General features: G+C 33.4%; 1 protein-coding gene across 3 annotated transcripts in view; it reads left to right on the plus strand.

Moving 5' to 3' along the window:
* The window catches only part of LOC144854890 (repulsive guidance molecule A-like), a 111,724-nt gene that overhangs the window by 63,513 nt on the left and 23,835 nt on the right, over nt 1–24,376 (plus strand). Inside the window, exons 4-5 of one of the 3 annotated variants that reach the window (XM_078712903.1) lie at nt 400–506; nt 832–979. Coding sequence is in view for 1 of the 3 variants with exons in the window: in XM_078712902.1 (XP_078569028.1) it covers nt 22,816–22,826 (11 nt within the window). In the remaining 2 variants the exon portion in view is untranslated. Of the gene's footprint in view, nt 1–399; nt 507–831; nt 980–22,552; nt 22,827–24,376 lie in introns of those variants that run through there. The other 2 variants (XM_078712904.1, XM_078712902.1) reach the window with 2 other exon arrangements.

Below are 24,376 nucleotides of genomic sequence, written 5' to 3' on the forward strand. Positions count from 1 at the left end.
TTAACATTGCTTGCAATTACTGTTTAATACATTTGTATTGGCCCACACACATATTTACTTTATTTCCAATGATTATTAATATTATTGATATACCATAAAGTATAATAATATAAAAAAACTATTTATTTTTGTAACACTATTTAACCAGAAATAAAGATACTTTATGCAAACGTAATAAATGTTTGAATTGAAGACAAATATATGATATGTAAATAATACACTGTCGTAAAGTAATGTTGTGTTAATGCTATACATTTCAAAATAAAGTTAACGACGACTCCCAGAGGAGCTCAATAATATAGTCACAAACATGTGTAAGCAATATTTCAATACTGCAGCCTACTCTATTTCCATAGATTAATATATTAATACAACTTTAACATGATTATGTTCTTTCAGTTTTGAAGAAGAAGATGATGATAAACAATGATGATACATGAACGAATTGAAAGCAAAAGAAATGCTGCATCATCATGTTTTTCTAATGCAAGATTATCAAATATCTAGTAAGACTGCCAAATATTGTGTCATACAATTATGAGTAATAATATTCTATATGAAAGTTTAAATTTCATTAAGTCTAAATTTGATTTTAATATATATATTTAATTTTTTTAGACATGGGTATGTTCTGCTCCGTCTACACTATCAAAGTAGGTTGACAAAAAAAGTGTGATGTGCCCAAATATGGTAGTGATATGATGTCATCTTGTCCATATATGGACACATCGCATTTTGTTGTCATGTAAAGTTTGATAGTGTAGATAGAGCTTAAGGAACACTTTTATTGTGAAATACATGAGAACAATACAGTATGCATTAACACTACAGCTAACCTGATTTAGGGGACATCCCTATTAAAGGGTACACCTATCGGCCCATGAATTGGATCAGGATTAACAGCCAACCCCTATTCTGGGGTTTACATAGCAAGTACCTTCAGCATCCAACACTCAGAAGATATAATAGCAGTGAAAAAGTAAGTGGTCAGTTTTTATAGTAATGTACATCAAATGTTTTCAAATTTTTGCTGTCTACATTCTTGGTTTATTTACTGGTCAGATAAAAATAATTGATTTACAAGTGTATATAAATAGTATCAAATGTTCTGTATTTATTTTTGTTCAATCTCCTAGATTTTAGTGACAGCATACATTGAATACTATAATAAGAATTTAGCCTACCAGGCGTATGTTATGTAAACTTTCTCCCAATCCTTTACATATCAATGGATTTAAAACATAAAAATAAGAATTTTAATTGCAACTCTTGCACATAATTTTACATGCATTTGCCAAGTTTTCTCGGTTGAAATCTGTGTTTATCAGCAAATCTCCCACCAGGTTGAAGACGGGTACTAACTCTAGTATTATATATTATCAGTTTAGCTGAGGACATATCAAGAAAAGAAGAAATATAGTTCACAAATAGACAAAAATAGTATATTTTTTGTGCAGCAATGAAATATCTAAATTATTGTTAAAAAAAGAAATACTAATTTGTTCTTGTTTAACAACACCAAAGTAACAAGGTATTTTTTAAGGATCCTTCGAAGGACTAGATAACTTGAATCGTAAGTTCTGTCTACACTATCCAACTTTATGTGACAAAAAAATGTGATGTGCCCATATATGGACATGATGATGTCATGTCACTACCATATTTGGTCATATCACACTTTTTTTGTCAAACTTGATAGTGTAGACAGAGCTTTAAACTCAAACAATATTCTAAAATGCAGTGAGGTCTACAAAAATGAAAAATACATCTGCATAGATTGTATAACATTTCACTCATCAATATCTGATTGTACTGTCAAACGCGTAATTGGCACGATGTTGCAGTTTCTCAAGTTGATGTTATCCAGTCATCCAAGTCCGTATGTTTGCGTATACTGGACTTGTTGCTCACTTTACGTTGACATTAATGTTGTTGCGTGTACGCTGCAAAATGAAAGTGAACATGTAAACAATAGTAGTATAAACTGGGTCGGTTTAGATATAGGTGTCATTTGGGAAGTATTTTGAAGTTTACCCAAATAGCTACTGAGTGAAAGTAAGAAACTTGTCTACTACCATTATTATGGGTGCATATTTTGAGACAAAATCTTACAAAACCTGACAGAAATGAAGATACAGTAGTGTCACTACTTTAATAAGCAAAGATATGTATTCAAAAGTTTGAAAAACCTTGTGTCCAAATCTTTTTAATTTGCAAGTGTATTTCTTATATTAAGAAATAGGATGAATCTTCTTATTACTTTATTGCTTAAAAACTTTGCTTATTTTGAGTTCTCTTTTTCAGAACTTTTGATGAAATTCTGTATATAACCATTTATTATGTTCTATGAAATAAAAATTGAATTTCTTGATTCATTGGTCCTTTCCATATAACACAAATGAATTAATTTTTAGCTCAAGTCTGTATAGTGAAAATTTATTTTGGACATGATGATGTCATATCACTACCATATTTGGGCATATCACTACCATATTTGGGCACATCACACTTTTTTTGTCAAATTGGTAGTGTAGACAGAGCTTTAAACAATGTTCTGAAATGCAGTCTACAAAAGTGGAAAATACATTTGCGTATAGTGAAAATTTGTTTTGCTTTTAAGTCTAAATATAACCATCTTAAAAAAAGGTGTCTTTACTATCAAAAGTATCAGTAAAGTTCAGAATCCCTATAATATTTTATTCACCCGCCGGATATTGCCGAAGGATTTGAATATTAATTACATATTTACAAGACTGATGTGGCAAATATTACTGATACTGCCTGCGCTGAATTGTGTTATTAAAAAAATATGTGTGGCCAAATAATAATGAATAACCTAACGATTCCAATTATTTTAATTACGATTTAGGTATGTACTTAATGTTGTTGTTGTTGATTGACTGATAGATTTGATGATGATTGACATCTTTGACATACCAATTTAATATATACTGTACAGTAATATGGTATCTAACAAGCTATTAGTATCACCTCATCAAGACAGAGCAAGAATGTATATTATACTGTCTGCACCAGAAGGAGTTTGTATTAGGCCTATATGTCTTCTGGAAAATAAATGAATTGAATTGAATTAAATATATTAACATATGCCAAAGTACCATTGCATGCTAGAACTTTCACATATCAAGGCACAGCATCTTTATTCAGTAAAACAAATAAGGCCTAAACATAAATTTCATTACAGTCAAAAAACGGAAATAAGAAAAAGAGAATCAACACCATTATAATAACCCCTTACAAATTGGCTTATTTTACCCGATTCTCAGTGCTGCATCTCTATATTATGACAATATTCCTCCAGTATCACAGGACTATTCTGTAATACAGCATCACATTGTATCACATGTGGTGCCTGTATCATGAGTAGTGTTATAGGTTATTGTGTTTTATGGTCTATGTATATATAGGCCATACAACACACAAAATTAGAACATTTCGATAGTAGGCCTACTGAAACAACCCAAAAAATAAAACAATCTGTGCCTGAAGGAAAAATGTGTTTATTTTAAGAATCCATGAATTTGTTGAATTATATTTAATTGCAGCATACGTTTAACCAATCATTAATTTGTGACGTGTTTGATGACACATACGTGATATAGGCCCTTTATCTTGAATGCAAAATTCAAACTTCCTCAACATCACTTAGCAAGGTACCACCAGTGCACCGGTGTTGTATGAATTCCTCTGCGTCTGGTTCAGAACCAGCTCTGGAGCAAGTTCGCCCCAGAGGAAACCCGCTATAATAATCTTTGTAAATATTAATTCAATAACATGATCAATAAATGACACTAAATCTATTGTATGTTGATAACTAACCAACCTAGCCGGACTATATTGGCTCTGGGGACTGTTTAACATTAGAACCATATGATGATGGAGGAAGTTCTTATTAAATAGGTCGTGTGTGTCACAACTTCACTTTTATTACCGTTTTTACGGCTCATGATTTCTCTTACAAAAAGTGTATTGTCTAAGAATAAATTAATGTTTCACACTCGCTTTTTTGTCTATGTGCGTGTTGAAAACGATTACAAATAATAAAAAATTCAACCAATAAAAACGCTGAATATAATAATTTAATTATAGGCCTAAATATTAAAGAATAAAATTGGCAGATACCGTGTGGATTGTTAGTTGAATGGTACGATATATATATATATATATATATATATATATATATTGAACTGTTTTTAATGATTTGTTTATGTTTTTTCGTTGTTTATATTCACATGCGTCCCCATGTCTAAGGGAAAAAAGAGATTTGATTAATTTAATGTTTTTTTAATGAATTCAAAGAAAAAAATGTAATCATTAAGGATACTGTTGTTTTTATTTAAAAATCCCTTTAAAAAGCCCTACTGTATTTGTTAAAAAGATTGTCTTATTCATGTAGGCCTACCAATATATACTTTGTAACTACCGATTTGTTTATTATTCATATTCTGTATCTTCATGTTTTTATAAACAAGAAATCAAAGTCGGGAAAAAATCACAAAAATATATAATATTCTTTTGGAAATGTTTACATCCTAGGCCTATACAAATAAACTACATAAGAGGTAAAATGGTAATACAGTATAAGGGAATGAAAACATTTAACATCTGCCACAATTAGCATTGTTACGAAATAGCACTTTTAGCTAGAACCTCGAAACGAAGTTAGGAAAGTCGGCTTCTTAGAGAACAAAACGAACTGTCATTAGTAATATATCTAAAACAATTTACGATAACAACTTACTCAACAAATTACGATACTGATATACAGTAATATATTATTTAGGCCTATATTACAATTATGTTGCACAACGATAACATGTACACACGCCCATCCACTCAGACTTGTAGACGTGGGTCATTTGCAACGACTCTCATGCAAAGTCTTTATAGATGAATATGCAATGATCTTTAAAACATTATGTCAATATTATGTCATAAAATATTTGCTTGTTCCGTTGATATTAAGATAATATAATATATATGCACAAGCAAATTAGAGATGAGATTGGTGGCTATCTCTAACCATTTTCTCTAACAACGTCATCGCATTACAAATGCGCATTTTGATGCTCATCGAAAATCCTTTATTAGTTTTACATGTTTTGGTTACACGAAGGCGAGATTAAATGGATAGGCCTATTATAGTACCACCGTTTGAAACCCGTTAATAATAACAATTATCCAAGACGCGTCTGACATCAAATCCAATTTATATATTATTTCTTACGGTATAGTAAGAAATGATAATTTCGTTATTAAACTTTTATCTAACAACCGTTTCTAGGCCCTTTGAATATGACATACAGTCTACAGTAATATTCCGGAGAGATCTGATATAAAATCAATATAGTAGTCATGTCTACTTGTATCAATGTAAACTGTTTTATGCCAAGTCATTCGGTATTAATGTACTATTCTGATGTCCGCGGACTAATGTGTGTCAACTAATGTTGTACTCTAGACACACTTATGCCGAGTCGTAAAACACCATAAGTCCCAGTTGTCGATAAAACTTGGCCGTCTGCAGCAGACAAAACTGGACTGGTTCTTCGAAAGTTTCGCTTTTCTAGCCTTTCGGGCATTCACTGGTGACACCTGCGTTAATATGTTGCACCATACGACAACATTAATTAGATCACAAAAATAGCACATTTTGACCAAAAGGTCATTCGTTGCTTCTTTTTCTTCGTTTGGTGCTCATAAGTATCGTTTGTTATGTAAAACTAAACAGCACTTTGTATTGTACTTATTTGTAAACATTGCTGCTAAAAACGTTCTTTAAAGTTATTGATTTAATGAATAGGTAGCCTATACATCATATGTGACATTATTAAATCTAGCATGTTAAATTCATTTCTCATTGCCGTTGTCTGTTTGAAACGTTAGTTTATTTCTTCCTCAACAAAATAATTTAGAGAAAAATAGTGTTTGTCCGATACGCCGCATTTTAATGTCACAGCCTTATAAGGTACCGTAGTTATTCATTTTGGATCGAAAAAAAAGATTTAGGCTACCTCATAAAATCGAATTTAAAGAAAAAAGGCAACCGGAAGCTTAAGTCAATTGACAGGAATTCAATGGTTTCTGGTTAAATTTTACTAAAAATAACCTGACTTACTCAAAGTAAGTGTAGGCCTATTTATCTTTCATGTTTTTGTGGATAGATCTTTAGGTATAGTTAAGTTTTGGTCAAATAATCATTTGCATTTTTTTTTTATCTCGGTAACTTAATGCAAATTTTAATATAAATATCAATGTAGCCAGGATCTCTCACTCTATACTGAAAATAATCGAGTTGTGTTGTCCAGGTACCCTACTAACCTTTCCAGGTACCGCACTAGCCTTTCCAGGTACCGTAATAATCTTTCCAGGTACCGTAATAATCTTTCCAGGTACCGTTATAACTTTTCCAGGTACCGTACTAACCTTTTCAGGTTCCGTACTAACATAGGCTTTCCAGGCACCGTACTAACCTTTCCAGGTACCGTACTAACCTCTCCAGGTACCTACTAATCTAGGCTTTCCAGACACCGTACAAATCTTTCCAGGTACCGTACTAACATTTCTAGGTACCGTACTAATCTTTCCAGGTACCGTCCTTTTTCAGTTGTTTTGCTTTGACTTAAAAAATAATCGACAGATAAAACTGAATAATTTTGTATACACAGGTGCATGCTCATCAAGGATCATTGTCGATGGGAGTCGTAAAAATAAACATTAATACACGTGGAAATCAGGTGCCTAAAGTATAGCATATTTTTATTTTTGACTTGACTTCAAATTCCAAATGTTTCTTCTATCATTTCAATAATACGAATTCCGTACTTTTTGTTTACGTATACAATACAATACTGAGAGCAACTTTTTTAAAGGTTTACTATTACAAAAGCGTAGGCCAGTGCACCCTCCTACACCCCCCCCCCCCCCCCCCCCCGCTGAGGCAGACGAGTTCCACTTAAGTGACAAACATGCAGCTCCTGTTCTGTTTTTTAACAAGTGACCGCAAGATTTTGAAACTTGTAAGAAAATCCTGCTTTTAACACTCATGCGTCATGTGGTATCGGTTTCGATTTTCTCTATACTTTTGGTGGACCTTCTTACTAGCCTACCACGCCTACATTTCATCAGTGACAGTTTGTAGCTTAGGCTTTCTTTCTATAACTAAACGTTTGTTATCAAGCTATAATGTTATTGATAGTATTGCTATGATTCATTGTTGATTTTCAAAGTTTATTGCGAGGGACGAGAAATGCATGTTTTGACCTGGTAAAGCGTGCAAATCACTGTCTACACGTCAGGTTGTATTCCCATAACTCCTCATCCATTACTTCATGGAGCCATCCATATCACGTGATAAACTCCATTTCCATGGCGAACCAATTATGAGTGTTTTGAGTTTAGAAAAGAAATGGATTCTTCTAATGTTGTGAAACAAATTATTCGTTCGCGTTTTGTTCGCTTGTAAATGAATGGTTCTTATAAAGAAAAAATAAGAGTTCTAAAATAAGATACCGAATTTTAGAAATACTGAATAATATAATGCCTGTTCTTTTTTAGTCTGAAACACGAATCTGTCTATTTTTATGGGTTACAAATGAAAAATGCAAGTAGGCCTAACTGGTATATTTCATATTTAAAATTTAACAAACATTTATTTCACAAAATGCCATAAAAAATACAGAGCATAATGAGAACCAACCTTGAAGTAAGCTTGTCTCAGTTGGCCTTTTAAAATGGTTACAAAAATAAGAAGTATACAAGTGAGACATGAAGCATCAGTAAATATATAATAAAATGAAATGTTTTATTTTTTTAAATAAAAGATATTTCTTTTAATTCTTAAATTGAATACAATTTTTTATTTCTTTTATATTAATAATAAGCTTGTTCCATTGGGTTCACAAAAAGCAATTGTACTTGTATTGAATTGACAAAATGGCCTAGAGATTATTGTATTTTTGCAAAAATCGATGTGACGCCCTCTTTGTATACCTACATGATGAATTGGACCTTGCCCTCAAAGAACAGGGATGAAAAGTATAGGACCAGCTACTAGAGGATTACCGTGCGCTTTAATGATTTTAGGCATCACGCGCGAATAATAAATTTACGATGTCTATGAAGATTTTGACTTACTACTTACATAACGCCGTTCCGTCGAATTCTGACTTTTCCGCCTCGACCGCTCTGCTGATTTTTTTCTGTAAAGTTTCTCCAAAGTGTTCTGTCTAATGCTATGTTTTTAATTTTCTGTAGGTCCGTTGCAGTTTTGAATTTTGCTGGTAGTGTGGTATTTGAATCTGATGATATTAGTGCTTAAGTCCCTTTTCAATGTTATTGGTAAAGTGCTCACTTGTCTCCCCCTCTGAATTTGGCCATGTTACTGAAGTATAAGTCTACTGCTGTATTTATAGGTGTTTGCTTATTTTTTCCTGAATATATTATGTCCAAATATTCCCCACTTCTATTGATATCGGTTTCGCGTTGCATCTTTTGTAAATGTTTTAATTTTTAAAGGTTTTATAATTCTTCTCAGTTGTTTTCTGTGAAATGTGTCTAGTTTTGTTTCGTCATCCTTTGTGTAGATTGAAAAATGGAAAAAAAAGAGGAAAAGTCAGATGTGGTAAAAATCAATGAAAGACTAACCGATGGCACCCTTGTAACATTTAACTTCAATTAGATTTAATTTTACCTGTCAAAGTAACTATCATGAGACACTCACATACAAACGTTACTTCAGGCCTAAAATAACCGGTGTGTCTGCAACTGGTCATGAGCTTTTCCATGGCCTAAAATCGTGAACTTTTGTTTTAACTTTATGTTAAAAAGTATCACGTTTTTTAGTTTTATGAGGTATAGCATTTAAATTTAAAACTTAGGGTCGTTTGATATTATTTATGTTTAACGCCGTAATAAAATCCAACCATGGAACCGTAGGAGCAATATTGTAACATAATCACACATTTCTTGTTCGTTGGTGAATGATTGTTAACAGGGTAGAATTGTATATGTGTTTACCTATAAATATGAAAATCATGCATTTCTTGTCTACAAGGTATACGTGAATGATAAATCCGTAACTATACTAAAATAAATCATAAACAGGCGCGCATTGATATCGGTCTTTTGTTTTGTTGAACGTTTTATTTATTTAAAAAATATATAAAATGACAAAATAAATGGTTAAATTCAACCAAAAATACATTGGCTGGCAGTCAATTTGAAGGTAATGTTTTTTCGATCCAATTTTTGGTCAAAGTGGATAAATATTATCTGACATTAAAATGGCATATTTAACCAAATTTTTTCAGGGGACAATCTTTGATATTTGTTACTGTAGGCCTAATTACTGAATATTATTGTTCATATAAGCCTATACTTTAAAATAGGCAATCATCACTGAAGGGCTCTGAACCTTTACCTGCATGTCTTCTATTAATGGCTCAATGTTTGTCTAGATAACACGTTGTTTGATAGACATAACTTTATAAAGCAATTTTGATAACTTTGACGGAAAACAAACACCAAATTATTAATACAGTTCATAAAGGTTGCAAAGTTTCTTCAATGCAAACACTTCAGCCGATAAAAATGACATTTATCATTTTAGATGTGTATCGAAAGGTTGTAATATTTCTGTAGAAGTTGAATTTATCTTTATAAACAAATGATTTATACATCAATAAAATGATTTCCTTCTCGTCAATCGATTGTATAAAGATTGAGGATGTAGATGATTGTTAGTAATCAATTAATACAACGATTATTTCTGATAACCTATCTAACCGGATGATGATAACACATTATGTGATAAATTAGCAACAGTCGTGGGGATTTTTATTATTCGTTTTATTAGAGAAAAAAGCGTAATGATTTTGTTTTTATATTAAACCAGTAATTAGTTTTCTTTCTTTTTTTTATAAAAACAAATTTATGTTTCTATTATTTATTAAGTGAAAAAAAACAACGAACAAGTGTGTAGGCCCAGCACGTTTGTTCATGTAGGCCTGGTCTTTGTAGGCCTACGAGCCTACAAAGTTTAAGAGGACTACGGTCCGTACTGTATATGATTCAACCTGTGTTATCGCGTGTCACCAGGCTGACACGACATTTAAAAGCTCAAAGTTCGAATTACAACCGAATTTGCTTAATCCGATATTTCCATTATGGATTAAATTAATTAACAGTGAATTTGTAGAAAGGCATTCACTTTGAGATTCAATCGAGAACTTATAACATTCCATGATTTCTAAAGAATAGGCCTAAATACAGAAACGATTGAAGCTTAAAGGGACCCCTTCTAACCCAATAAATGGTCCTTTTAATAGCGGTGGATGTGTCCGGCCCCTGAATAGAGGTTAGCTGTAGTGTTAAAACATAATATATCGCCTCCCATTGGTTTCACAGGAAATAATAGATGTGTTCCCTAGATAAGGGTGTCCCAAAGAGGCGTTCATTTAGGGGAATCAGTAAAATCTGTCTAAATTATCCACCCAAAATGGGGACGGAAAGTCTGGGGTTTGCACATTTTTAAGAGTATAAAAATTGGGATAGTTTTAAAAAAAAATTTTTTTTTTTTTTCAATGATTGAAAGGTTAGATTGTATTTTCGATCGAAATTGCATGATTGCGACAACGGTTCTTTTAATTTTTGGCACACCATACGATAGCTAATAATTATTATAGCTGATACTAAAACCCTACAAATTCAAACCTGGACGTGAAACTAAAAAAAAAAGGTTTAATAATTAAGCCTCATGTTCTGCACCTTCTATTTTAGTATGATCATATTATTAAGTGTGATTAAATAGCACGTCAACTTAGCTCCAAACAGATAACCAACGCATGGTGTGTTCCCCATCAAATTAGGACATGTCTTCAACCCTGGGGTTATATCGGAAATAATTGAACAAAAATAGCTAAATGAGACGTGAGGACGTGTTTCGCTCTATTAGGACGTGTGTAATGGTTGATCTAGTTGATGAAGGGGTTTCCGGAATGGACCACTTTACTTATTAGTGAGAAAATCAATGACACAAGATATCAATTTCTGTAGTATTACTATTAATGGACTGCATTCTTCGCCAAGAATAAAGAGATAATACTGATTTTCCATTTTTTCATAGGCCTATAAGTCCACTCGCCGTTTAGACACTTCACAAGCATAAATATGATGAAATACCTAATATTCAACAAAAATAATCCCTTTCCAAAAAAATGGATAGGACAGGACGTGGTACTAGCAACAGTGAAATGTTCTTATTTGAGCTAAAGAATGTCACTCCTCGAAAAGATCTGTAAAGTATCTACAAATAAGGTCCAACATTTCCTTGGTAGGGTAAACCAGAGAGTTGTTAATTATCGAATTACTGTTAATAAGTCAGTAGAATTTGTGCTGCTTGATATTATGTAATTGTGAACCATTATAACTTTTTGTACCTGTATATATATATGTATTGTAATTCAATTCAATTCAATCAATTCACTTTTATTTCAGAACAAAGTCCATATCATAACACATAACAATATTCTAATAAATAAATGTAAGTAAGTAAAAAATCTATACCACATGTCGCATATAATAATGCCGTCGGAAAACCGTCGGTTTTCAACTGGAGTGAAATAACATTATAATGGCTCGAACCTCTTGTTACGAGAGTGTTCCTCCATTTTAAAGGAGAGTAACCAATAAATATTATTATTATTATAACAATTCCCTGGGTAAACCAAGAGAACTAAAACCTATATACCTTTATTTCCTTCAGAGTAGGCCACATGCAGTTTTTGTTTTGCATTGTTATTACTACTTTATGATGTGCGGCGGCATATGGATATATTTCTGCTTGAATAAAGCAGAATTTAAAAAGGTGATAGAGTTACATTCAACATGTTTCACTACCACTTTCGCACCAATTAACACATCAATCAATGTAGTATGCCAACACACGAAAATTCTTTTAAACTGGTCCCGCGAGAAATATAAGTAAACATTTTTACTTGTAGTATAGATAGATAGATATGAATATTCAAAAATTCCATTTCTTATAATACGATTCCGTTCCAAACCGTGGCCGCGCCTCCACGTACCTTTAGATTTGTTTGTGCTAACGTGGAAAATAGTATAAACCCATAAGACATGAATATGTTTTATGTATATTAATTTTTTTTTAAAGGTAGCCCTAATTTATTTATATCTATTTTAGGCCTATATTGTAATGTTGGGGGCTGAACTTAGTTGAGATTAGTTTTAACTATTTTTTAGCCCTTCCCTCGAAATAATTATTATTTGTATGTTACAATGTTTATAATTTATATTTATGGGTAAATAAAAAAGAAAGAAATAAAGAAAAGAATAGGTCGATTTGGTCAGTATGTTGATTGATTGATTGATCGATTATTCGACCAATCGTTTATATTGATTGATCGATCAATCAATCGAGTAATTGATGTAGGCCTATATGCTAAATTAAGATAGGTCATTCATTTTGGTTCCCACTTGAACGCAGCGCGATGACGTAGACGCAATTCACGTCACAAATCACAGTTCGCATGATTCATCGCGGCGCGGTTCTCTCACTTACGTCCGTGTGTTGCGTATGAGGACTAAGTTTTAGAACCACATTGCTATGTTGAATGCCAAAACAACTGACGTCCTATTCCTTATCCTTACAGTTTTATGTACGGGGAAGAATGACACTCTTCCCTGATGTTTGTTTATTTTAACAGTTCTGTATGTTCGATATTAAAAACAGAATATCGTGTTGAGTATTGTATGATGTGATGGTAACAAAATATAGGCTATGACATATGTTGTTATCAATCGTCAACCACCGACACCTCTCTCAGGCATTCCATACGTATTAAATCAGGACGGGGGAGAACATCTATGGAGCGCGCTTAACGAATCCAAAGAGACCTTGATACTTATCTGGTTTAAAAACACATCTTGAAGGAATGTGATTGCTGATTGCATTGCATGCTGGGATACGCTCACCTGTCCACCATCTGCTTGTCGGCGTCACATACCTGCTGTCAGTCATCGCCAAGTTGGTGTTACTTACAACCCCGACAAATTACTTGTGTCCGGAACAATAAGATTTGCTGACAACCCTTGTGACTTACGATTGCTCTCAGTTAAAAGAATCCCAATAAAAATATCTCAGTATTATAACGCATATTTATGTGGATTGTTTTCAATGTATAGTATAGAGGTCTAGTAGGAGACGTTGTTTATTAACGAAAATAACTCCACAATCAAGCTGTCTACACGTCCAATTTTATCGGCTGTTGACGGGTGATGTCATTTATCTTTGGTACAGTAACTCGATAACATTTAATTCTATGCAGCTTCTGTTTTTTGTCCTTTTAGGCCTATGTTGTTCTGCTGTGTCATGTTTTTAGTTCTTAATTTCATTTTCTTATTATTCGTTTAAGAATCACTTTGGAAATGAGTTCAAGTGAGTAAAAAGTAGAATTCACAACACATGTGTTACATATGTCGAATATTATGCGTAAATTCGTTACGTTAGAAAATGTATCTATTATAGGTCCATGGTTAGAGCAAGGCAATCTAACAACAGGACACTGGGCTTTTGATCTTATCTCTGGCTGCGACAAAATGTTTGCCTTGGTTAGAGAAGCATGGTTAGGTTCAGGATAAAGGCGAATTGACGAACGTTAGAAAGTAGGACGACGTTAAAGGGAAATTTCACGACGTTTGAGGGACGTGGGGAATTTTCTACTTGAATATGTATCGATATCTATAGATTATATACATTACCGTATTTTTGTTTCTTATCCTCAACCTTTGTTGAGCTCTGTCTACACTATCAAACTTAATGTGACAAAAAAATGTGATGTGCCCATAAATGGACATGATAATGTCATATCACTACCATATTTGGGCATATCACCACCATATTTAGGCACATTATACTTTTTTGTCAAACTAGTTTGATAGTGTAGACAGAGAGCTTTAGATTCGAGCTAATGTAGGTCTACTTTGTTAGCCTATTAATATCATCAGCATGCAATGGCTAAATTGTTATGGTTTTATTTTGCCAGAAGGACTGAAATAGATCCGTGTTGAATGATGACCCGCGGGAATCACTACGTGAGAGATATAATGATATTCATTGATTAAAACGACTATCATTCATCGATATAGTCTGTCATAGGCTCAGTATGTCAACAAAAATACAAAGATCCAGAAAATAGTCAGAATTTTTATTTCTACCAGACCTAGTTTATTATATATAATATAATATTCGGGTATGGTGCGCCGAAAAATTAAGCATAGGCCTATAAACACATTTTTTTTTGTGAGGATGTCCCTGGTTTGTACTGGTCTTTTTATGTTAGTCCACCAGTCGGCGTTTCGATTTTTGCATGTTTTTTCGAACTATTATTATTATTATTATTCGAAATATTATACGTATGAAACGCCATATGTGCCAAACTAATTATCTTTTTCTAATATTAGGTCGAAACTAGTGAGACTGATATTCAAAACCAAGTTTAGCTGAATTGAGAATTGTCCTTTTAATTAACATGTTTTATCTATTGAGAGACCGTAAACCATGAACCGTGTAATTAATAGGGTGTATATAACAATATGATAATATCTTGCAATTAAGTGTTTAAAAATGGTGTTTTATATACCTATATAAATTACCGTTGTATTTAATTTGTCGGATATAATAAAAAAGAACTATAAAATAGCGGCATGATTCTGAAAGCTAGACAATAACGTTTGAAATTAAACCGGTTGTTGGGAATAAGCGAATTGAAAAGAAATACTTAAAAGAATCATTTGAAAAGGGGACCTTGAATAGAATAGTGAGTTCACGGGTACTTTAATATCACTGATATCTTTGATGAGCGAGTCTATAAAACGGGATTGACTTTTGTTAGTTGTTCGCTATAATTCGGCCAAATTGAAAGAAAAATAATACGTTAGCTCGATGCTTTTCACAACTGACAGGTGTTCGAGTACCTCTGGGCTCAATAATTCGACAAGGTGTGTTTTTAGACAGCCCCAGGTAATGCAATATTTATCCACGCATGAAGGAAACCTAATGCTTTAGGGTGTATAAATACCATACACTATAAGTTCGTATTAACCCCGTATGCTGCTAAGCCACGTGATCGATCGCGCAACGGTTTCCAACAGAAGATAGTCTAGGATGTCGATGCGTGTCATGCAAATGTTCTCGAATTACCGCGAATTTCTGCTCGATATGAAATTATACTTGGCATCGACGGTGTGTTTATTTAATTGTTACGACCTTAGGCAAGGTATCATGGTGATAAACTAGAAGAATATACGTTATGGAGCTAGGTGACGAAGCGTACTAATTCTATTGATGAGTCCTACGCATGGGCGCGCTTCTTTATTGGGTTAACGCTAGATTCATTGCAAGCTATGTAGGAGTTGAAATATTAAATCATATTCGTTTGAATACCCTGTCATCGTGTTCTATATTCCCTTCTAAAATGTTGTTGTGTTGTGTTCACACGCACTATAGAGTTCCGTTATGCACGCTTAAGCTGATCCGAGTTTTACATCCGACCACTTGCATCCGACGCAAGCCCCCGTGTCCTTAACTCCGTACTTCCGATATAACTCGGGTATATCCGGTATAACTTCGGTATACCTCCGATATAACTACGGTGTATGTCCGATATAACTCTGGTATACCTCCGCTCCGGTATACCTCCGATAACTCCGGTATACCTCCGATAACTCCGGTATACCTCAAATATAACTACGGTGTACCTCAGATATAACTCCGGTATACCTCCGATAACTCCGGTGTACCTACGATATAACTCCGGTGTACCTCAGATATAACTCCGGTGTACCTACGATATAACTCCAGTGTACCTCCGATAACTCCAATAAATAACTAAGCCTACGTCTTTATATTTTTAAATAAATGGAGACGGTTTTATTTTAAATATCTCTACCGATAACCTTAAAATTGAGACCCGAAAATAAACGATGGAGTGTATTATCTTATAGAAAAATTCATTTTGCATTTTTACGTTTGATAATTTGTTTGTAATACATTCCATGTCCTAAATAATTAGGAGGTTCGTTATCATGGTCATCGATTCGATGCATGTAATATCATATACGACCATGTTTCAAAGTATAGTATTTTTATATGACTTGCACCATTGTAAAAGAGTCTGTTTTTCAATACATTCCGTGTCCTAAATAATTAAGAATTTGGTTACCATGGGCATGAATTCAATGTGTGTTAATCCATTATTCAATTTAAATCCTAATCATTCAAAGAAAACATCAGCATTGCTTTAGTAAATATCCAAGAATAGAACTAGCGACGCAGAAAATTCCAATTAACTTCAAATAACGAGATATTTTCACCCGTTTTCAATCGAATCCATCATCTGCGGATATTAAACGGCTTTTTATGTATACATCGCATGCGAGATGATGTCAATTCTGCTAACAATTGGGGGAAGCTGATTAAAGGAATATTTCATCTCTGACGAATGGGGATAAACACGTCTTGTTCCGGATTGTTACACACTCGAACGTGCAAATTCAATTATTGCAATTGGTAAAGGCAGTATAAGATTAGAGGTTTCAAATAAATTGGCATTTGAATGCTCTCCAATTAAGTATTTCAAGCGTTGTTTTGACGACTTAACTTCTAGATGGATGGAGTTCATCTTTTGTGTTAGGCTTGATATGGACTTATATAAAAATAGATTAAGGTCCCTGCTTGCCGAGGAAACGTTTAGATTCGGCCCCTATGAGATCTCCGAAGGGTATTCAACCTTTCTAAAGACTAAAACTCTGCCTCTATCAATGATAAGCCGAATCGAAACAACTATACACGCTGAAGTCCGTGCATTGCGAGATAAAAAAAAAAGTCGATCGTCGTAAAGTGGAAAAAAATGGTAGGACTCAATATATTAAATTAATCTGGATGTCCCCTGAATTGGGAGTTATCCTCAATGTCAAAACATGATGTTGTCTTTCGTTCATGTCATTAGAAAATGTCCACTTAAGAGGGTTGACCCCTAAATAGGGTATCCCAAAGTAGAGGTTCTACTTTATTCGTGAGTTGATATTGAATCGTAGGCTCACTTATTTCTCTCAACACGATCCAACACCCTGCTTTACTGATTTTTATCTCTTTGTGACCACTCCAAATGACTTAGTCCACACGATTAAACATCTTAAAGCCTCAATGACCATGCCTAAATCGACTGGAAATTAAATTCATTATGGGCCAGCTAAGTATTACAGATTGTCAATTCAACATGATCTTTCTTTTCCCTATAAATTATAGAGGCGGAAATAAATGCAGTCACGAAGTATTGTACTGCGAAACATTGTTTTATTTATCGCTATTGCCTATTTCAGAGAATTCAGTGTTTTTGAATGTGAATAATGAGTGTGTTTCACACCGTACAATGTACGGTACCTGGAAAGTAAATTAATTTGTTTATTCAATCTGAAAAATGAGATTTATAAATAAGCACTACCGTACTACCTTATTTTGGATACACAAATCATTAGTACTAATAGCGTATGAGTACGAACTTTTGTACGCCACACCAAAAACGCAGCTATCGAATCGAAAAGTCATTATAGGCCTAAACACGCTCAGAAACAATTGAGCATGCGTAGAATGACTGATGAATTTGCATAGGTCGCGTTGACGCGTCGTGAAAACGAAAGGTCACTTATTGTGTATACGTTATACGTGTGAACACGCGCTTTAACAATTTGTTTATCCATGATGATTACCGTACGCAAGTTTACAAGAAATCCTACTACGACGGACGCAACGCAGGTCGACCAATGAAAAGCGCCAGTTTGAGTAATCTATCGATTATGATTGGTCAGATCACTTGCGTTGCTCCTTGGTAACCTTATGCCTAATAGTTAAGTGTTAGAAAGCTTTGATATATAGTTTCTTAACTTCCGTTGTATTGCTCGGTGTTACACATTCAGATCGGCTTTATATCGCTACCGTATAGCTGTTTCTCTTTCATTTTCTCACTCAATACATCACTTTTCATTTCCTTTTCTTTCACCACACGCCGTATGACTGGCATCTGTCTTTTGTTTTATTTACAATCTTATGTTTCACTTTTAAAGATTAGATTGTTTTGTATTATATTATATTCCCGATATATTATATTAATAGTCGGGTATATGGAGTATGTAATTGTAGTCATTGTCATATCGTCAGTGTCATCAGGTATAGCACAAAAGTATCGTCATTGTCATCGTATCAACAACATTTAAATCATAAAATCTCAATTTCTATTGTTGGACCTTATTAGTCCAATAATTGGACGATCACTTCTCTATTGCTGCCGAATGTTCCAATACAATGTCAATTGTAGCCAAAGAGATTCCATGTCCTTACATTATTGTAAATTGTTTCTATTTTTATTTTATCGTGTTTAATTGTGGGCCGATACAAGCAATAATGGCCATCGCATCATTATGGATCACCAGAAAATATATTATTTCCACGTGTTAAAAAGCAAAACTAAAGATGAAAGCGCGGCAGCTTACTTGCATAAGAGAAATCACATGTATGGAAGGCCACTAATGCGTACACTAATCTATAACGGCCCGTCATAGCGCTTGCAGGTAAATTCTCTATTGACCTGGCTTACCTGCGAGTTCCAGCTCATCAGCAGGCGGATCAACGCAATTGCCACCAGGTATACAGGCGTGATAGTTTGTTGGTCAATATATCACGGTCCATTTCAAATGGATTGGCACCTGAAGCGGTTGAACTCTTTTTAGAATCATCACTTAACGATTTATAACAAGCTTACATCAAGATGGTAGTGATTGAGTTCTGGAATATCTCCTTCTTTGAATTGTTACGGAGGGTCTCAGAGGTGTGTTATACGAAACGTCGTATTCTACACCATTATTTGATGCATTTGCATTTAAAGCATTTATTTACTTTCAATGACAACAAAATAAAAGGAGATACATAATATGACAAATTAACATTGAAAGAAGGCTTGATCCCGATGAAGGAGGAACTTGTGTTGGGCCTGAAACATAAAATAAAGTTACATAGTATACAATTAGTGTGTAGTTATAGCCTATCACCATATAGCCGGTTCACTTTTTGTGTGGCTCGCCTATTAACCATCCATTAATTAGAGATGGATTAGATGAGCTTTGAAGACGGTAGTCATTTTTTAACGTATAATTAATAAAAACAAAGAGCGTTTTTAAAACAAATTGAACAGTATAGTTTAGGCTTATTCAACAAAGAATCCTGCAGAAATTGAATTTAAATTGTTTACATTATTTGTTATGTATTCTATTATTTAGCATTTATGGAATAACCTACACCAATTGAAATTAAATATTCTCCCAACAATTCAAAGCTATATATCGATTTTTTCATTTTTTTGCCACAAAACTGAAATTCTTTTTGCCCCTGATTTATTTTGTATTTGAGACAGGACCACAATGCAAAACAGGTTTTATTTGATTGTGTAATCCCGGATAAATATGTTGATAAATAAACTAAGTTTGATTTGTTCGCTTGTTCTTTAAAAAAAATAAAAATACGGTATTTTATAAAAATGAATCCGCCTGTATTTTCTCACGTTACCTCATTTAAAAATAAGTCAATTTTCATTTTGAGTCTGTGTTGCCCTTTATGTTAATGATTTCAATAAATTGTTTAAATAATTTGTATACTGAACAGTAGTGCATTAGTAAACGTATCAGAAATCTCCATAAATGTTAACGTAATTATTGTTGCGTTTACCTATAATTGCTATAAATCGAATAGACTCATTAGTATACAAGTACGTTAATGGATATAGTGGACATTACCGTTAATGTTTAATATCAGCGTGTGATGTTACTGACTCGTGTATTTATAGACGATTAAAAAAAATTAAACACTGTATTTAACTGCAATTTTAAAGTTAATTTTCAGTTTTAATTTCAGTCGTAACATAAAGTGACTGCTAATCCAATTCACCGGTACCATACCGTCTGGAATACGGTACCTTTAAATGCAACTGTAAATGAGAAATGGCTTTAATTGTACCTGAAAATGTCATTTCTAGGCCAGTGGCCGTATTCACCATTTAAGGCTAAAAAACTTATACTTAAATATGTATTGAGTTAAGTGAAATACTTAAAACTAAAGAGAAATATCTCACTTAAGTGTGATTGGTGAATATCGAAGCCAGACCTACTAAGGACGGAACTTAATTACGCCTAAAACGAAATCAATTTCCATTTGAATATCTGTGGTTTATAAGATTTAAAATAACAATTATGTACAAATTCTGTATAATTATTCTATTCAGTTTTAATATTTCAAAGTTGTTTTTTTTTAATTCGTAACTGTGTAGCATTATCGGTAGATGTTCTCTTTTTAAACAAGTACGAGTATATAGGCCTACAACGTGATATAAAAAACGTAAAAAAAACAGCACAAACATGAACTCACATAATATAATTAAACAAACTGTGAACATCTATTAAAAATGAGAAGAAGATTCAACATTATTACTAATAACAAGAATATTCTAATTGTTTTAAAATAATATTTTTACCTGTGTATTAATTATGATCTGTAATGATATGATATGGTATATAATCCAAGGGATGAGTGGTAACCAAAGAGCGATTACTCCCTAATCGACCATCGGTCACTTCAAATAAAACTAAATTATGATTGCTAATTACACAGCATAACCCATTTAAAAATAAAAATTTATTCCAGTAAATTATAAATGCAACTGTCGCTCCGACGCTTCTTTTTGAATAGAGAGACAATTTACTTTCACTTAGTGCAAGAATCTAGGCTTATAATTTGTGTTTAGATACCTTGGGCTTAGTCCATAAAATGTGCCAAGAATCACGTTCGATCGAAGGTGGCTTAGGGCTCGATCTTGCCCGATCCAAAACAACAACTTTAATTACTACCAGGTTGCTATAATGACTTACGGGAAATTCATACACGATTTGGTATGGATTATTAAGAATAAGTCTTGTACGTGCAAAGCTGTATGTTTCTCTAAACTTTTAAGAACCTGTTATGTGTCAAAGTGCACATGTAAATCCGCGGTTACCACAGTCATCATGTATGACTAATTTTACGCGCACGTCGAAATATTGGTGAAAGTTTTGTTGGTCAACGTTTTGTGATAACATTTTACAATATAAAATGTAGTGCGTTTAGTATACCATAGTCGATTTTTTTTCAAATATTCAACCAATTTCGTAGTTAGGACATAAGCTTTCTACGTACATGTGTATGTGTTCTTCCAAAATGGTAATGCTAAGCGCAATCTGTGATTGGCGACTTAACGCGCCTCGCGTTCTTGCTAATCACATTGACTGCGAGAGTTTAAAAAAAAATACAATAGACCTACATTATTGTATGTCTAGATTTTCCTTTGATGGCGGAACTGTATTTAGAGCTGATTGGTAGGCCTATTTTGAAATGAGTCGGCGACCAATATTCTTAAATGCTTCAATCCATCGTGTCATGTCATTGCTTTTCTGGCTGGTATTTGTGTTAATGTTTCGTTACGAATTTCATGGCATATTTTTTACAGGAGGTAAGGCACCGTTTGTTACCCCTGGCTATTATTAGGAGTTGACTTTCATTCGACAATTGTGCTCTCTCGAGTGACAGAGCACGAGAACGTTGTCATCTCGTATCGTGTCCACTCTTGATAACTTCATGTTTAATTCAAATTGTCACACGGTCGAGTCCATTTTAAGTAGGGGGAATATCGATTTCAATATTAAGACAAGGTTTATACGAATTAGGAAATTTCCACTACGTTTTAAGACCACGTTGATGTTTATATGCATGTCTCGAAATTGAATCTGTTGCAAAAGCGACAGTATTGTACAGTACATAATTATAAAGTATATTTTAAAGTTAAATTAAATTGGAGTGTCTCATTTATTCCTTCGTATCCTTTTTATTTTTACCGTCATATAATACTAATTATTGATTATATTGATGAGTGGTAAACTGTTCGTATTCGTATTAAAATAAAAATATTAATTTCCGCATATGAACAAAAGAAACAACGAAGTTTAAAAGTTAATTTTAAGGTAATTAAATTACCCGCGTTCCATTTTATATTTCAATATAAGGAATATAATTAGGGGTATCCTAAAGGAGCGGTTCAATTTGTTTCGTATAGGTTTTAATAAGCATAACAAAAGAAACGTTTGTAAACAATATAAAATGCCAAACACATCAAATATAAAAGGGTGGTAAAATTATGTTTACAAAAATTGTAAATTTTTAGTTTGTTAAACTGTTCATTTCATTATAATAACGATGATATTATATAAGATTAATAGTAACAGACAGCACGGGTATGTAGGTTTACATCCACAATAATACGTCCACTAATTGGTCGATATGCTACCCCTATAGAATTAATGGATCAGGCTATGTGTACTCAAGAACCAACGTGACTAGCAGACGATGAGTATTTGCACATTCTAATAGGCAGGCAGTGACACTGCCCACTTGCCGCTTAAGTTAACATAATGAGCATATACAAATACTTACCAGTTGTAGTTACCACCGATCGAGGTACTTGGAATTACCTGGATAAAATAACTTACCTGTTCTTATCTTCTTTAGTGTACTTATTTTTTTGAGTACCTCACTTTGGATCATACCTTACGACGTGTTGGTTATAGTCTGTCTCTATACTTGGATATTTTAAACTTACGCTGGCGCTATAAGTGTTTTCATATACTGCTGTCAATAGTGTCATGGAAATCAGGTATATTTATCTTTCAAGTATTTTCTTATCTTTGTTTATGACACGTTCCTTTTCCATTGAGTATTTATTTAGGTTGTGTTCACGCTTAAGATGTTTGTTTTAGGCTTCGTTCACACTTTGTTCATAGTATGTACCGTGTTTCAAATTAATAGGTTGTCTACATTTATAGGCCTATATTAAATTCTCAAATATTTAAATATAAAAAAAATGCAAAATAGTATATTAAAACACTCAATTATTACTATTTTAAATACATTGATAAACTGTACATAATATACGTTTTTAATAAATGAATACTCAGCTATTAAGCCTGTACATTGTGTTGAGGTACCGTATTGAGCAGAGTTTTATGTATAGGCCTGTGTATCTCCGCATGTACCGTGTCTATTATGGTACATGCATGGACCCATGGTACAGGACACGTTATATCCACTTGATGACGTTAACCCGGGGGATATAACCATTCAGGAATTAATAATATTCATCCATGATTCTAATATTAACCGGAAATCGGTCATAAACCATTTTGTTTCCTTACCTCCTTGCCTTAATCCCCAGCTCTGAAATACCTGTTTTCTTACCGGTTGCTTATTCCTGTTCCTCCCTAATGACCAATAACATATTAGATACTAAATCTCAAGAATTCTACCAAAACATGTTCATAAAATATTGAAATCATTAAGCTTAGCCTAACCCTTGTGAAACTCCGGCGATATTGATCCCACGGGAAACACGCTAATCTGAGTATGATCCGAATCGTGTCCGAAGCCAGGTTAAACACATTCTTCCGGTTTTAGATCGATCTAATTTTAGGTATCTTCCCGTTTTTCATGATCTAGGTTAAGTCCTGCAAACTCTCGTATATTTGAGCTCCTTATGGTTTCACTAGAAACACACGTTTTAAAAGTTGTTAAATGAAGAACTTTAAAATCAAATGAATCTAATTTCTAGGTCTTGAAATCTTATATCAGTGCCGTATACTGTTATGTACTACTACAGTACATACTTCAATCAACCTTCTTTATTATAATATTTCAATAGGCCTATAGTGAACTGTTTTAGTTATACGTCAATATATTTAACGAATGTTTGTATAAGAACACTAATGTTGCCTCTTGCTATAATTATGTATATTGTAGGCTGTCAACTGCATTAAAAAAATATCACTAATACGTATAATAGTATACTGGTAGTTTCAATATTTATTGCAAGATTATATAACATTTAATGTTAACAATCAGTGATATTGTTACGGAAAATTAGGTCACTTTTCATCAATGGATAACTAATTGTCCGATCATCAGCTACTTGCTTCAATCAGTTCAATGCATGTAAACTCGTTCATTTACGAGACGCATGTTCTATGCCTTTTTGTCATACGTGTTAGGAACTCAGAGATAATTTTCCAGAAGCGAATTTATGTGCAGCGAAATGTCAACTACCTCTTAAAATGAATGGCCTTAAAAACAATCGTAAAATGTATACCGTGCAAACGGAGAAATGTATCGTGTAGATTGTTAAGCTTCATTTTATGTATTGTGAGAGTTTGT

This window comes from Antedon bifida, chromosome 10, assembly GCF_963402885.1.
Source record: "Antedon bifida chromosome 10, ecAntBifi1.1, whole genome shotgun sequence".
Taxonomy (NCBI): Eukaryota; Metazoa; Echinodermata; class Crinoidea; order Comatulida; family Antedonidae; genus Antedon; species Antedon bifida.